At 40.3% G+C, this 12,779-nt stretch overlaps 1 protein-coding gene across 1 annotated transcript in view; it reads left to right on the forward strand.

The window, feature by feature from the left end:
- The window catches only part of fer1l4 (fer-1 like family member 4), a 30,840-nt gene that overhangs the window by 13,694 nt on the left and 4,367 nt on the right, over positions 1 to 12,779 (forward strand). The window contains exons 15-40 of the mRNA XM_084929130.1: positions 158 to 237; positions 1,197 to 1,322; positions 1,529 to 1,595; positions 2,277 to 2,383; positions 2,743 to 2,851; positions 3,149 to 3,377; positions 3,807 to 3,939; positions 4,029 to 4,129; positions 4,251 to 4,338; positions 4,426 to 4,542; positions 4,647 to 4,799; positions 5,174 to 5,381; positions 5,603 to 5,727; positions 6,036 to 6,170; positions 7,294 to 7,467; positions 7,748 to 7,858; positions 7,964 to 8,125; positions 8,264 to 8,435; positions 8,583 to 8,695; positions 8,821 to 8,937; positions 9,234 to 9,273; positions 9,670 to 9,770; positions 11,227 to 11,361; positions 11,434 to 11,553; positions 11,692 to 11,819; positions 12,189 to 12,359. Coding sequence (XP_084785256.1) covers positions 158 to 237; positions 1,197 to 1,322; positions 1,529 to 1,595; positions 2,277 to 2,383; positions 2,743 to 2,851; positions 3,149 to 3,377; positions 3,807 to 3,939; positions 4,029 to 4,129; positions 4,251 to 4,338; positions 4,426 to 4,542; positions 4,647 to 4,799; positions 5,174 to 5,381; positions 5,603 to 5,727; positions 6,036 to 6,170; positions 7,294 to 7,467; positions 7,748 to 7,858; positions 7,964 to 8,125; positions 8,264 to 8,435; positions 8,583 to 8,695; positions 8,821 to 8,937; positions 9,234 to 9,273; positions 9,670 to 9,770; positions 11,227 to 11,361; positions 11,434 to 11,553; positions 11,692 to 11,819; positions 12,189 to 12,359 — 3,322 coding nt within the window. The remainder of the gene's footprint in view (positions 1 to 157; positions 238 to 1,196; positions 1,323 to 1,528; positions 1,596 to 2,276; positions 2,384 to 2,742; positions 2,852 to 3,148; positions 3,378 to 3,806; positions 3,940 to 4,028; positions 4,130 to 4,250; positions 4,339 to 4,425; positions 4,543 to 4,646; positions 4,800 to 5,173; positions 5,382 to 5,602; positions 5,728 to 6,035; positions 6,171 to 7,293; positions 7,468 to 7,747; positions 7,859 to 7,963; positions 8,126 to 8,263; positions 8,436 to 8,582; positions 8,696 to 8,820; positions 8,938 to 9,233; positions 9,274 to 9,669; positions 9,771 to 11,226; positions 11,362 to 11,433; positions 11,554 to 11,691; positions 11,820 to 12,188; positions 12,360 to 12,779) is intronic.

A 12,779-nucleotide genomic window follows, 5' to 3' on the forward strand; every position in this document is an offset into this window, starting at 1 on the left:
CAAAATTTTGTTTTTGTCCCTTTTAAATACAGCCAACGTTACATGTTTGGCATACCGACATTATTTGAAAAATGTTATTTTGAAAAATGTATTAATGCCAAAATGTATTATACCATTAATTGAAACAGCAGAATTTCTGTCCCTCCTTTGTCTGCAGGATTTAACCCCACCTTTGGCCCAAGCTGGGTTAACCTTTATGGATCTCCTCAGAACTCCACCCTTGGAGATGTCCACCAGGTAATATACACCCAGCAAACCAGCATTAAGAAAGGCAGTATTTTGCTCTCTATCTGAAAATAGGATGGAGATGAATATTTGTTGTTTGCCTCATTCAGCAAGTTTAGTTTAGCACAAAGACTAAAAAAGATGGTAAGAGTTCTTCTGGCTTTATCTAAAAAAAAAAATATATAAAAAAAATCTCCTCTACCATCCAAAGTCCCCCCAGAACTAACAATTGTGTTGTCCTTAGACAGAATAATATTGGCTACTTTCAACTACTGACAGTGTGTATGCTAAGCTAATGTAACCTAATCAGCTGCTGGTTGCAGTTTTATGCACAACATACAGAAAAAAGGCTGAAGTTAGTTTTCTTACCTACCCCTGAAGGAAGAAAGCAGATAAATCTCATCTCTAAATTTCAATTTTTAAAAAACTTCCAGGCATCTTGTGGAGTCATCCGCAGGAATAATATGTAGCCTTTGCAGGATTAAAATAATCGTAACTAGAGGACTTCACGCTAATTTGTAACATAAAAACATCACTGCTTTCACAATGCTACTTGGAAGGAGAAGAATATTACTATGTTGGGATGGGAATCTAAAAACCCGCCCAATGTGTCCCTGTGGTTTGGCAACCTCAATTAATTCAATTACAAATAATAAAATACAATCTCTGAGGGTTTAGGGACAAATCCAGTGCTAACATACGTACATTGCTTAAGACTTCAAAACTTGCCCACCTAGCAGCCCTATCACATTAACATTTGTGTGTTTTATGTGTACATGTGAACTATAGCATGCAGGTCACGGCTTCAGCAGTAGTAAACCTATGCGAATACTCGTTTTTTTTTTTATGGACTGGTGTCCTACCATGTGTTCCGGGTGGGTGTTTGGTATTACTTTCCAAAGGGAATGTGGAGGGGGAAAATGTAACAATGACAATATGTATACTGATATATCTTTTGCTCACTTCTTCAGGCTTTGAATGAGGGTCTGGGTGAAGGACTCTTCTACCGTGGCCGAATCCTCCTCGCTCTCTCCATGGAGGTCTATTCTTCCTCCTCAGCCATCACTGCAGACACAGGCTCTGCTGCCTTGGGAAAGGTACCTGAACAGCTGAAACTTCAGTAACAGTCAAAACAATTAGCAAACACTTCAGTTTATCAGCAGTATTTTCTATATGATGATCAGGATTTTGGATCTCAACAACAACATCATGTAATACAATGTTATTTAATTTTATTGCTGGCCTGATTTCTGCATTAATGATGTTACCAATTCATTTGTGATTCTATATTTTGCCCTTAAAGGTGAAAGGAGCCCTGAGTAAGCTGGGATCGAGGAAGAAAAGAAGCAGTAAAAAAGATAAGAAGGAAGGTCAGTCTGCTGAAACTGAGAGAAAATAAACCAAAGTAATGTCTAAGCTGCCAAAGTGCATTTTTTTCAAGAAAAATTAGATCACTGGAGATGAAGGGACCTTTTCCAGTCATTTTCAGCTCTGTGCTTTTGTTCTTGGACTCACTTTGTGTGAGTCTTGATGCAGACCCCTAGTTCCTCCTCTGACTGATTCACCTTCCAGCGTCTTGTTACCGATTGGCTCACCCATCTCAAACCAAAAGAGCTGGAAAGCAGGTGATTGGGACAGCAAAGTTGTGCACCTGACATGACCATAGAAGGGTTATTTACTTTCTTTGACATCATACAGATTCAACAGTTGAAAAAAAGTGCATTTAGCACAGTCTGAAGCCTGAGAAAAAAATCTGGACTTTATGACCTCCCCCGGTGGCAACTTAATGAGTTTGAAGTAAGAGGAAGTGAATTCAGTTGTGGTGAACGAGAAGAAATTTTGGGGGCAAAACTGTTTCACTGATATTCTCAGACTTCTTTGAAAGCTGAGCTGAAACAAAATGTTTTATCTTTTAACACAATATGTTTTCCTTTATTTACTCTGGATAATCGAAGCCAATGACAAAAAGTATAGTTAGGATTAAAAAAATAGGTTAAATGTTAAAGAAGTACAGAATAAAGGAATCCACTTGTTTTGCTTCCTTCTTGTAGCAGCAGCGTCTCAGGCTGCTAGTGGACCTGATGAGTCAGGGGAGGCGAGTGTTGAGGTACCAGAGGCTGCGACTGTGGATGTCGAGGAGATCCACCCTCTCCCAGAGGTGAGTACCAATTATACTGTGATAACTGAGAATATTTAAAAAAATATATATGTACATATTTTTTATTCTGTTTTCAACACTGAGATCAAATTTTATCTTTTCTCGTTGTTTTGTTTCTGCTCTTCCCTTCTCTGCATATGTCTGTCTGCATATGTAGAGAAATGAACGACACACTATACATGATTTTTTTAAATTTCTAAATTGTTGGGAATTTTCTGCTCATCACTTAAGGGAAGTTATATAAAATCTTAGACATATAATCATTATGCTGAGACAGTAAAGTTATTTAAAAAGTTGTATCACCTGCCTGAGGTGAAGATAGCACAGACCTCAGAGTTTCTTCATATTTTCCTCCTCAGGGTCTCCTGGGACAGAAGGAGGAGTTTCTGCTCTTTGCATCTCTGTTTGAAGTCACCATGATGGAACCATCTGTAGGAACCAAACCAATAACCTTTGAACTCTCCATAGGTAAATGTGGTGGTCAGTTTGCAGGACATGGGAACTGCTGGTTTAGTCACTGTGGGTCAACAGTTAGATATTATCTTCACTGATAGTTTATCTGATAATTATTTTCTTAGTAAATTGTTGATATCAGAGATTGAGTCAAATCCTGTAAATTGATAGCTAGACAAACCTTCTGTGGTTGTGAGGAAGAAACCACAGGTTGCAGTGCCCGCTCTAGTTTTCGCTGCCTGGGGCTCAAATTTCACATTTTATTTGCAATGGTGAACCCTTGAACTCCAGGTACTGATGTGTTTTTCACAGGGAATTATGGGAAAGCAGTACAGGTTAGGAAGTCAAAGAAGAAGCAGAGCAAGGAAGATCTGAGAAGGAGCAGGGAAGAGCTGAGGAGCAGCAGAGAGGATCTGAGCGAGGAGACTCGGAATCTGCTGGATTCAGAGGACGAGCTGGACCGAGAGGAGGTTCAAAGTCCTGAACCTGAGAACAGATCTGTGTCTGCTGCCATGAGGCCACAACCCACCGAGTACAGCAGGTAACCTCTGCCCCCTTTAGATTACTAGGACACGGTTCATCACAATTTTCTAACCTTAACTTAAGGTAACTTTAGAACATCCAAGATGATTTCTGTTTGGAAAAAGTCTTCCCATCGTTTGTCCATCCCTGGGCAGAAGCTCTGCATTAGACAACTTTCTGCAGAAATAAATTAATCACATTGTGATGACACTTCTGATAGATATTGTAGAGTTCATTCTTCAAATACTATAACCCATGCAGCACATTAACTGAATTAACCAATGAACAGTGTTGATAGAAGATGCATGTGACCTATGTAATTCTCTGTCATCTCACGTCTTCAAATGATAACCCCGTGTCTTTTCCAATACTTCGATTGCCTGTATGAGGAGATTTTTTTTTATATGTGACCCTAACATAACTTTCATTATGTCTTTTGGCCTCTAAGGTCTTTCCAGTGTCTCCAACTTCATCCCCCATTAGTGAAATCGAAGCCTTGTTTGTTTGTCTGGAGTCAGTTTGAAGACCACAGCTTTCGTCTCTATCAGGCTAACTGGCTGAGCAAGATGGCAGACAGGCTGGTGAGACTCGATGGATTTCCAATTTCAAAAATGAAATAATATATGTTAAGTTATGCATACAGTGCCATCCGTGCTCTCTCTACTTTTAGGAGATTGGTCTCGATGAGGTGGAAAAACTTTTGAGGAGGCCGAGGAGTAAAGCAAAGCAGCGACTGGACGAGGTGCTGCTGGAGCTCGTGGTCTCCTGCAAGTCAGTGTCCTCCTTCTGAAAGCTGTATTAGAAATGATTCAGTTTAGTTTGTTCTGATCTAACTTTATTTGTCTTTTGGTCTTTTCACTTTTCTAATGTTCTCCCTTCTTTCTCTCTGCAGACAGTTCAGTGCTTTCTCTGAAAAGAGATCTCAGTCGCGTCCCAACAACCTCGATAAATGCAGAAGGAACTTCATCAAGAAGAATTTGGTGAGTGTGTTCTCATGTCCTTCCTTTTCCCATCACCATCTACCTGCCTGTTTCTCTCTGGCTGATTGAATGTCTTACTTTGTCCAGATCCTGCTGGCCAGGCAAGCAGTCAGGGCCAGGCGAAGGATTACAAGACGGACTGCCAAACAGCGGCTAATGGAGAGCAAGAGACTCCTCAAGAAGCTCCGCCTACTGGCTGTAGAGGTCAGAGTTCAAAGAGTGTCACTGATAGTCACCAAAAAGATGTTCGCTTTATGTACAATGTGTTGCAAGTCTGACATCTACTGCCCACGCTGTGCTGTCTTCAGCCCCAGAGTACCATCCCAGATGCTTTCATATGGCTACTGAGTGGAAACAAGCGACTAGCTTACGTCAGGATCCCAGCCTACTCCATCCTGTTCTCATTGGTGGAGGAGCAGAGGGGGCGGGACTGTGGCAAAGTCAGCACTCTTTACATGAAGGTAACCATTTAGTCTCTAGTCATCAGTGAAACCCATGATAATTTGCTTCAGTTAAATCCAGCACTGGTAATACCACTAGGGGCAGTTTGTTTTGAAATAAATTCATAAATCAATGAAACCACACAAATCTGTCAAAACTTATAATATTAACAATATAGGTGCGATAAAAAATAAAATAGCAATGATAACATGACAGTAATAATTATGACAAGTCAAAGAACTTTTGTAGAGGTCCATTCTCACAACGGATGAATAAAGTTTGTTTTTCCAACAGTGACCTGATAACAACACAGATAATTCACCTCCTCTCATGGTCACGCTCTAAAGTCACTGATGTTTCCCATTTCATCCCATTTATCTGTCTGTCCTTTTAGTCTCCGGGAGGTCCAGCAAGTGAGATCTTTGTGAAACTTGAGGTCTACCTGTGGCTTGGTCTTACCAAGTACAGCAAAGAGGTCATCAGTTGCCTGCCTGAGGACTTTGTGCCAGTTTATGAGGAGGACATAGGAGAGGGGGAGGAGCAGAAGGGGCTTGTTGATACGGGTGGAAGGAGGAAGCTTCCTCACGGACTGTCCTGCCAAGGTGAGTCAGCTGAAACATCTGTGTGTTGGTGGAAGCTTAGCATCCAGGTGAAAAAAAATAATCTTATTAGAGAACTAGAGTTTGCAAACATTTAAAGTTCCCTACAATAAATGGATACATTTGTACTTCTACATAAAAGCCTTGTAGTTTCTTTTATTTTCACTTGTTGCTCGTACAGTTTCAGCTGTTTGGTTCATGTTGGTTTTGTTCTTTCTCCACAGACCGCAGGTACTACCAGCTACGATGTCACCTGTACCAGGGGCGTGGCTTGATGGCTGCAGATGATGATGGCCTGTCAGACCCCTTTGCCAGGGTGGTCTTCACCACTCACTGCCAGGTCACAAGGGTAGGTACAACAGGTTTAACAGTTGTAAGTGCAATGTTTCAAACGTTACACATTTGAAACATTGAATCAGCAAAATAAAGTAATCGTTGAGGCTAAAATGAGCTAAAGTGAGAATTAAGGGTGACAAAAAAAGATAATCATTATTGGGTCTCTCTTTACATTTACCTGCCACTAAAGTCATCTGTTGGTCTGTTTCTTTTTTAACATACTATCATGGGATCTTTTATCAGAGCTCGTAAACTTTGCACCTGCCGTTCGTCATCCTGAAGCCCACAGAAGTGGTGACACACTGTTTTTGATATGTACAGATGTTGCCAGACACACTCTCTCCTGCCTGGTGTGAGTGCTTGGTGTTCGACAGAGTCCTTCTTGAGGGAACGAGAGAGGATCTACAACAGGATCCGCCCCTCATCATCATCAACATCTACGACTATGATGCTGTGGTAATGTTATTTTTTTCGTTATTATATTATTATAAAATTTTATTATAAAATAATGCGCTTCATTTTTTTTAAAATAGAAAATATTATCTCACACTTAGTGAGAACTTTAGTTTATAAGTTTATAACGGATTCATATACTAATTTCCAGCTCCACATATATATACTTGGACTGTACTAAAGTAGCTTTGCATGATAAACAGTTCAAAATAAGTGTTATTTCTCTTATATTTCACCTTGTTGGAGCCCCCCAGCTCATCTGCTGTCTGACACAAATCTTCCCTCTCACTTAAAGCCACTTTTATACTGCTTGTCTGCTTGTCTCATAAACAGAAGAGTGATAGCTTTTGTCCAAGAGTAGACAAAACTGTTTGACATTAGGCACTTATAGTAGTTTAGCTCACAGGGATTAAGTTCTAAAAACTGTCTGTAACTGGAACATCCAACACTGTGTCAGTATTTAAAATAAGGACAGACATAGCAGGTATCCTTTAGCAATCTAGTAGGTGAGAGCTAAATGTGTTTCTACAGCTTTCATAAGTGTTTTTTTTAATGAATGGAATCAACAATTTTTCCCTATTTAGACTCTAAGTGGCTCACTGTCATTTTTGCACAGTGAATACCATTTGATTTATCCAGAGGAAGAAGGTGGAAGAGGACCTGTTAGGGTGGAGGTATACACTGCAGAAGAAACGTGAAAGACAGTAGAAGCGAGACAGAATATATGTGGAAAGGTGAAGATGGAATGAGTAAAGGTAGTGAAGATGAATGGCTTTAAAAGGAGTCAATGATCCAAAACAATGAAGAGAGCGCAAGCAGGGTGGAGTGGGTCGAGTAAGCGTCAGGGGTGATTTGTCACACAAGGACAGCAGCAAGAGTGAAAGGAAAGGTTTACAAGATCGTAGTGAGAACCGTGCTATCATGTTGGAAATGATAGCACCGGCTGGTAGAGAGAGGAAGACGATACGGATAGTGTGAGATGGAGGAAGATGTTCTGCTATGTCAACCTCTTATGGGAGCAGGTTTTTTTAAAGAAATGTTTTAGTATTTGCCACATCGTCGATTTATTATTAAGTGATGTCATAATAGCTAATGTGTGTGTGTGTGTGTGTGTGTGTGCGCGCAGGGTGGTCCGAAGCCTCTGGGTCGAGCTTTTGCTGAGCCTGAGTTTAAAACCGTGGAGCAGTTGTATGAAAAGCCCCGCCTCCGTTTCTTTGATGTTAACATGGGGAGGGTCTCTGCTGGAGAGCTGCTGGCTGCCTTTGAACTCATCGAGTTGGACTACTCTGGGTTTGGAGAGGTAACGACTGTCAGCCAGTCACAATCTTAAAAAAAGTAAAGTTCATATTTAAAGCGAGGAATCTGGAGTAACAGTCTTTTTTTTTTCTAATCTGATAGAAGATCTGATGACAAATCTCAATGAATTTGGTTAATAAAATTAAAGAGGAAAAAAGAAACCATGGTCGCAGCAACTAAGTTTAGTTTTCTTTTAAATCAGAAATGTCCTTTTACATAGAGACACAGGTGGTGTGTCTGAACTGATCAAACATAGTGAATACCAAAAACATTTCCCCCTGCAGCCCACTCTCCCCAGCCACGTCGACCCGCAGGAACTGAACTACGATGAAGAGCACAATTTTTACCTGATCCCTGAAGGAGTGCGACCTGTGCTGAAGACTTTCAGGATTGAGGTCAGGCACACATGGACACACATAGTTTGTTGATGTGACGCAGATGGATAATGTGGACTTTTGGCTTATAGGGCGAGATCTGTGTCTTTGTTTGTGTGCGTTCAGGTGCTGTTCTGGGGTCTGCGGGACCTGAAGCGAGTGCACCTCTTTGAGGTGGAGCACCCTCAGGTGAAGATCGAGTGTGCAGGACGACAACTGGAGTCTGAGGAGATTGAAAGCTACAAGACTAACCCAAACTTCAAAGAGGTGGTCCACTACATGGATGTGGTGAGTTACTAGTTAAGGATGCTAAAGAGAACAATTCTGGTATAAAGAAAAGCAGAATTGTACAAATTCAGAACAGGTGCAAAAATGTAAAATTTCATTTCTTGTCCTGTTTCCTCTTCCTGCTTGTGGTCTGATTAGGAGCTGCCGGAGGAGTCGTACCTGCATCCTCCTCTCACAGTGTTTGTGGTAGAGCATCGAGCGTTTGGCCACCTTGCACTGGTCGGGTCCCATGTGGTTCAGAACCTCATGGACTACGGCCCGCGTGAGGTTGCTGGGGAGCCAGAGGAGGAAGAGGAGCCCAAGCCAAAAGGTAAGACCTGCAAAATTTGTCTAATGTTGCTCTCTGAAGCTGTTTCCTGAGAATGCAAGCGAGTAACTCGTACTATCATTTGTTTCCACAAGGTTTCAATAAACAGTTTTCTCAGCATCCTCCAAAGGTTTTTGTGTGTCTTTTCAGCGAAGAAGAGTTCAATGAAGATGGACCCTCTGATGTCAGTGAGGAGTATGGGACTCAGCAACCTTTCAGTCAAACAGTCCAAGATTCCCATCAACCCCTTAAAGCTGGTTAATGTATGTGTGTTAATCTCCCACTCACTTTGCGCTGGGTGTTAAAAACTAGGAACTAGAAAGGTTCAGACATATTTCAAATCAAATTTCAACCATCCACATTTTAAAAATATTTTTAATGTCTTTAGGCACCCCTGAAAAAAATTAGAAATAAGGAGGAGGAGCTAGAGGAGGAGGTGCCTGAGAAGGAGGAGTTAGACTGGTGGTCAAAATACTACGCCTCACTGGAGGAGCTCGAGAAGCAGGTGAGACACTAATTTACCTGTGTACCTGTTAATTTTCCTCATGGACAAAAAGGTTAACTGTTGATATAAATTTCAAACAGAGCCGTGGATACATGTGAGGCTTCAATAATATTTCAAAATAACTTAAGAATCAATAAAATTCTGCTTAATTAAGACTTTCAACAAGAGACCATATGTTTAAATAATTTCTTTACACTGAACATGTGTAAATATATGTGCTTAAGCTTATAAGAAATAAATAATCTCACTAATTAGGACATTTTTCAGTCGTCCTAATGTTCTGATCCCATCTGCAGGCTGCTGAGATTCTGGAGATGGAGGAACAAGCTGAAACCGGTACAGTTAAACTGCTAAATTTAGTTCAATATTTTACATTTTCCACCCACTAAAAATATTAAATAGTCTGTATTATTTTATATTATTAAATATCAACAGCACATCATCTGATTATTTTTACTTGTAAAAATATTATTACAAGTATTTTATGTTTCTTTAAATCTGACTGTAGTACAGCTTTTACACAAGTACAAGGATCGTATGTTTAACAGAAAACACATTCTGACATAAAATCTTCTAAAGTATGATTTTATTCTGCAGCATTAGGCGTCCCAATCCAGAAAAAATCCCAACAGTCCAAATGTCTAAATATAAAATGTCGATAGATATATAACAGAGAAAGCACGTGTGTGTGCCCATGTGTGTGTGTTTAATAAAATGTTCTTCTTTGCACAGACGGAGTAAATCTAACCATGGCGAACATTGAAGAGGAAGAGGAGGAAGCCGTGCTTGTGGAGGCTGAGCCTCCCAAACGCAAAAAGATTGCAACACTAAAGGTGTGACTTCACAATGAATTGATCCCCGACCTGAAGCAGCTGATCCATAATCATAATCTTATGGCCACATTACTAAAAGGAGTCTTTAGGATTCTGTCAGAAAAACAGTTACAAACTGTTTTGGTCCCACACTGATATGTTAACCGTAAAGTTGTGAACTTGGAGACCTCCGTTCATTTGGATTGATCCATCCATCCATCCATTCATTCTCTTCCACTTATCCAGTTCAGGGTTGCAGCGGGCTGGAGCCTATCCGAGCTGTCTTAGGGCAAGGCAACCTGTCCAGGATGTCGCCAGTCTGTCGCAGGGCTAACACATATTCAGGCAATTTCATAAAATCAAAAACTCGTCATAAACATCTTTTTTGCTTTAACTGTTAATAAGGTGTCTAAACTCAAGCCCACATATTATATTTTGGCTATATTGGCTTTCAGAAAAACACATCTGTGCATTTAAACGCTCACAACAAATACAAAATCCAGAGAACTCACTGTAAGCTTCTAGAAAAATAAAAACACAGGAACATTTGCAAAGCTTTTAGGGTTCCCCAGTTGCCAACCTTTTCAATCAATCAGTCAATCAATCAATCAATCAATCAATCAATCAATCATTTGGGTAGAAAATTTGGGTAGAAATGTTAAATCAGTTGAAAGTACTAGAAGTTGTGAGTCAATCCACATAGACATCATTGTTAAAATACTGTTAGCATAAAAAATTATATGTTTACGGGCAGTTTAAAAGGATTAGGATTCAACTTTATTGTCATTACACAAGTATAAATAGAGGGTAACAAAATACAGTCAAACAAAAAAACAAAAAAGTACAGTATCTTGGTATAATCTGGCCCTTTAAAATAGCTGCAAATACAACAAAAGGATTGCATTATATTAATGCTTAAATCAATGCATTATTACAGAAAAGGCCCCTTTGAGTGATTCATGCTGTAGCTGTCATCATTCTGCAAGGCTTCACCTCTTCTTCACTGACCACTAAACTCTGGTCTGGATGAAGTTTGTGGTGGTGGTGATTGCCTTACAGAGAATTTTTAATGAATTTACCTCACAAGTGATGTGACTTGTTGTGTGATTCAGTCCATCCAAGCAGACTGACCTCAAGTTTTGGTGAGATACATTTTGATTTTCTTAGTCTAGCACTAGTTGGAAGATACCCGTCTGTTGTACCTGCAGATTTTATGGGTGCAGCTTACCACAATCATCTGATAACTTGGTAATCCAACTTTTTAAATTTGGCCACTTCTGCCATCCCTACCAAGACAGGATGTGGATGGCTATTTTTCTCAGGAGCACTGCAGCTTCAGTTGTTTTGGGTGCGACTATTTTCTGAGTCGAGTTTTTTCCGCAGCCTCGATGCCGATGAGTGTCAACAGAGCAGATTTGGAGCTGGGGTAGACTTTCAGACATTTTTCTCTCTGTGTTGTGTGTTTGTGTGTGTTCAGCTGTATGGAGGCGATCTGGAGTCAGAATTCAGTCAATTTCAGGACTGGCTGCGGGTTTTCCCTGTGTATAAAGGTCGAGCAAGCGGTGAGGATGATGAGGAGGATGAAGAGGCAAGGCTGATGGGAAAATACAAGGTAATGTATACAGAGCTGTCTGTGTATTATTCTGGTAAATAGTGTTTATTATGTACTTCTCTCTCTCCCTAGGGTTCCTTCCTGGTTTATCCGATTGAACCAGAAGACACTGAAGACACCAGCTGTCAGATCATCAAAGGAATCCCCAGAAACTCACCAGTTAAAGTTTTAGTTCGAGTCTACATTGTCAAGGTCCTTCTTGCTTACACAAACAGCTTTGTGCATTAGATAACCAAATTCACATTCTTGCCTGCAGCTGCATTGCACTGGGTTGATATCTGTTTGGACCCAATTGATGTTTATTTCCTGCTGTGTGTTTGGTGCCTGCAGGCCACCAGCCTGGCTCCCACAGACCCAAATGGTAAAGCAGACCCTTACCTCGTGATCCAAGTGGGAGAGCAGAATATGGACACCAAAGATCGATACATCCCCAAACAGCTCAATCCAATATTTGGAGAGTCAGTACCATAGTTATTATGGTTTTATTTTTTGCTTTTTTGTGGAACTGCTTGTTTTATTACTGTTACTGTTAGTATTGGTTATTCTTTTTACTATAATATGTAACATTGTCTAATTGAACTTGTCTGAAGTTCTTGAATCTTAAAAAAGCCTGAAACTGACATCCCATAATCATTTGCACCAAAGCCTCCTCAGACCAGTTGTGTTGGAAATTTTAAGTTAACAAAGAATAAAATTGCACAACTTCGAGTTGTTTTTATTTAACTCTAGTTGTTTGATGCGTGTCAGTCTAGCTGTATTTGATTCTTTGTTTACCTGCCTATATGTCTCACTGTCGGTCTATCTGTCTGACTGACTCTGTATCTCAGGGTATTTGAACTCACAGTGTCTTTCCCGCTGGAGACGGAGCTGGTTATCACAGTCATGGACCACGATCTTGTGGGGGCCGATGACCGTATCGGAGAGACACGGATTGACTTGGAGAACCGGTTCTACAGCAGCCACAGAGCCTCCTGCGGTCTGGCTCTTTACTACGACACGTTAGTACCGCCAGTCATTCAAGGCTCTGGACAATGACACTTTAAATTTAATTCTACAACTTGGACACGTAAAAAATTATTTTGGTTCTTACTGTGTATAAACTATATCTTATTGTATCTTACTCATTGTAATTTAAACATAACAATAACTTCAGTACTCAAATGGCCTCCACAGTCCAAATGAGCACCTTTGGCATAAGATGGAACAGACGATTCACATCATGGATGAGCAGCTGACAAATCTGCAGTAACTGAGTGACACTGTCATATCAATATGGGCCAAAATCCCTTAGGAACAATTCCAGTACCTTGTTGAATCTTTGCTATAAAGTATTCACCCTGGAACGCATGTGATTGGTGCTTTGCAACAATCTCACTAATTATAATTTTTTTTCAAAGGGTTTAATGAATCAAAAAATA

The sequence above is a fragment of the Perissodus microlepis genome, chromosome 5 (assembly GCF_051167445.1).
Source record: "Perissodus microlepis isolate ML-2025 ecotype Zambia chromosome 5, ASM5116744v1, whole genome shotgun sequence".
In the NCBI taxonomy this organism is placed as follows: Eukaryota; Metazoa; Chordata; class Actinopteri; order Cichliformes; family Cichlidae; genus Perissodus; species Perissodus microlepis.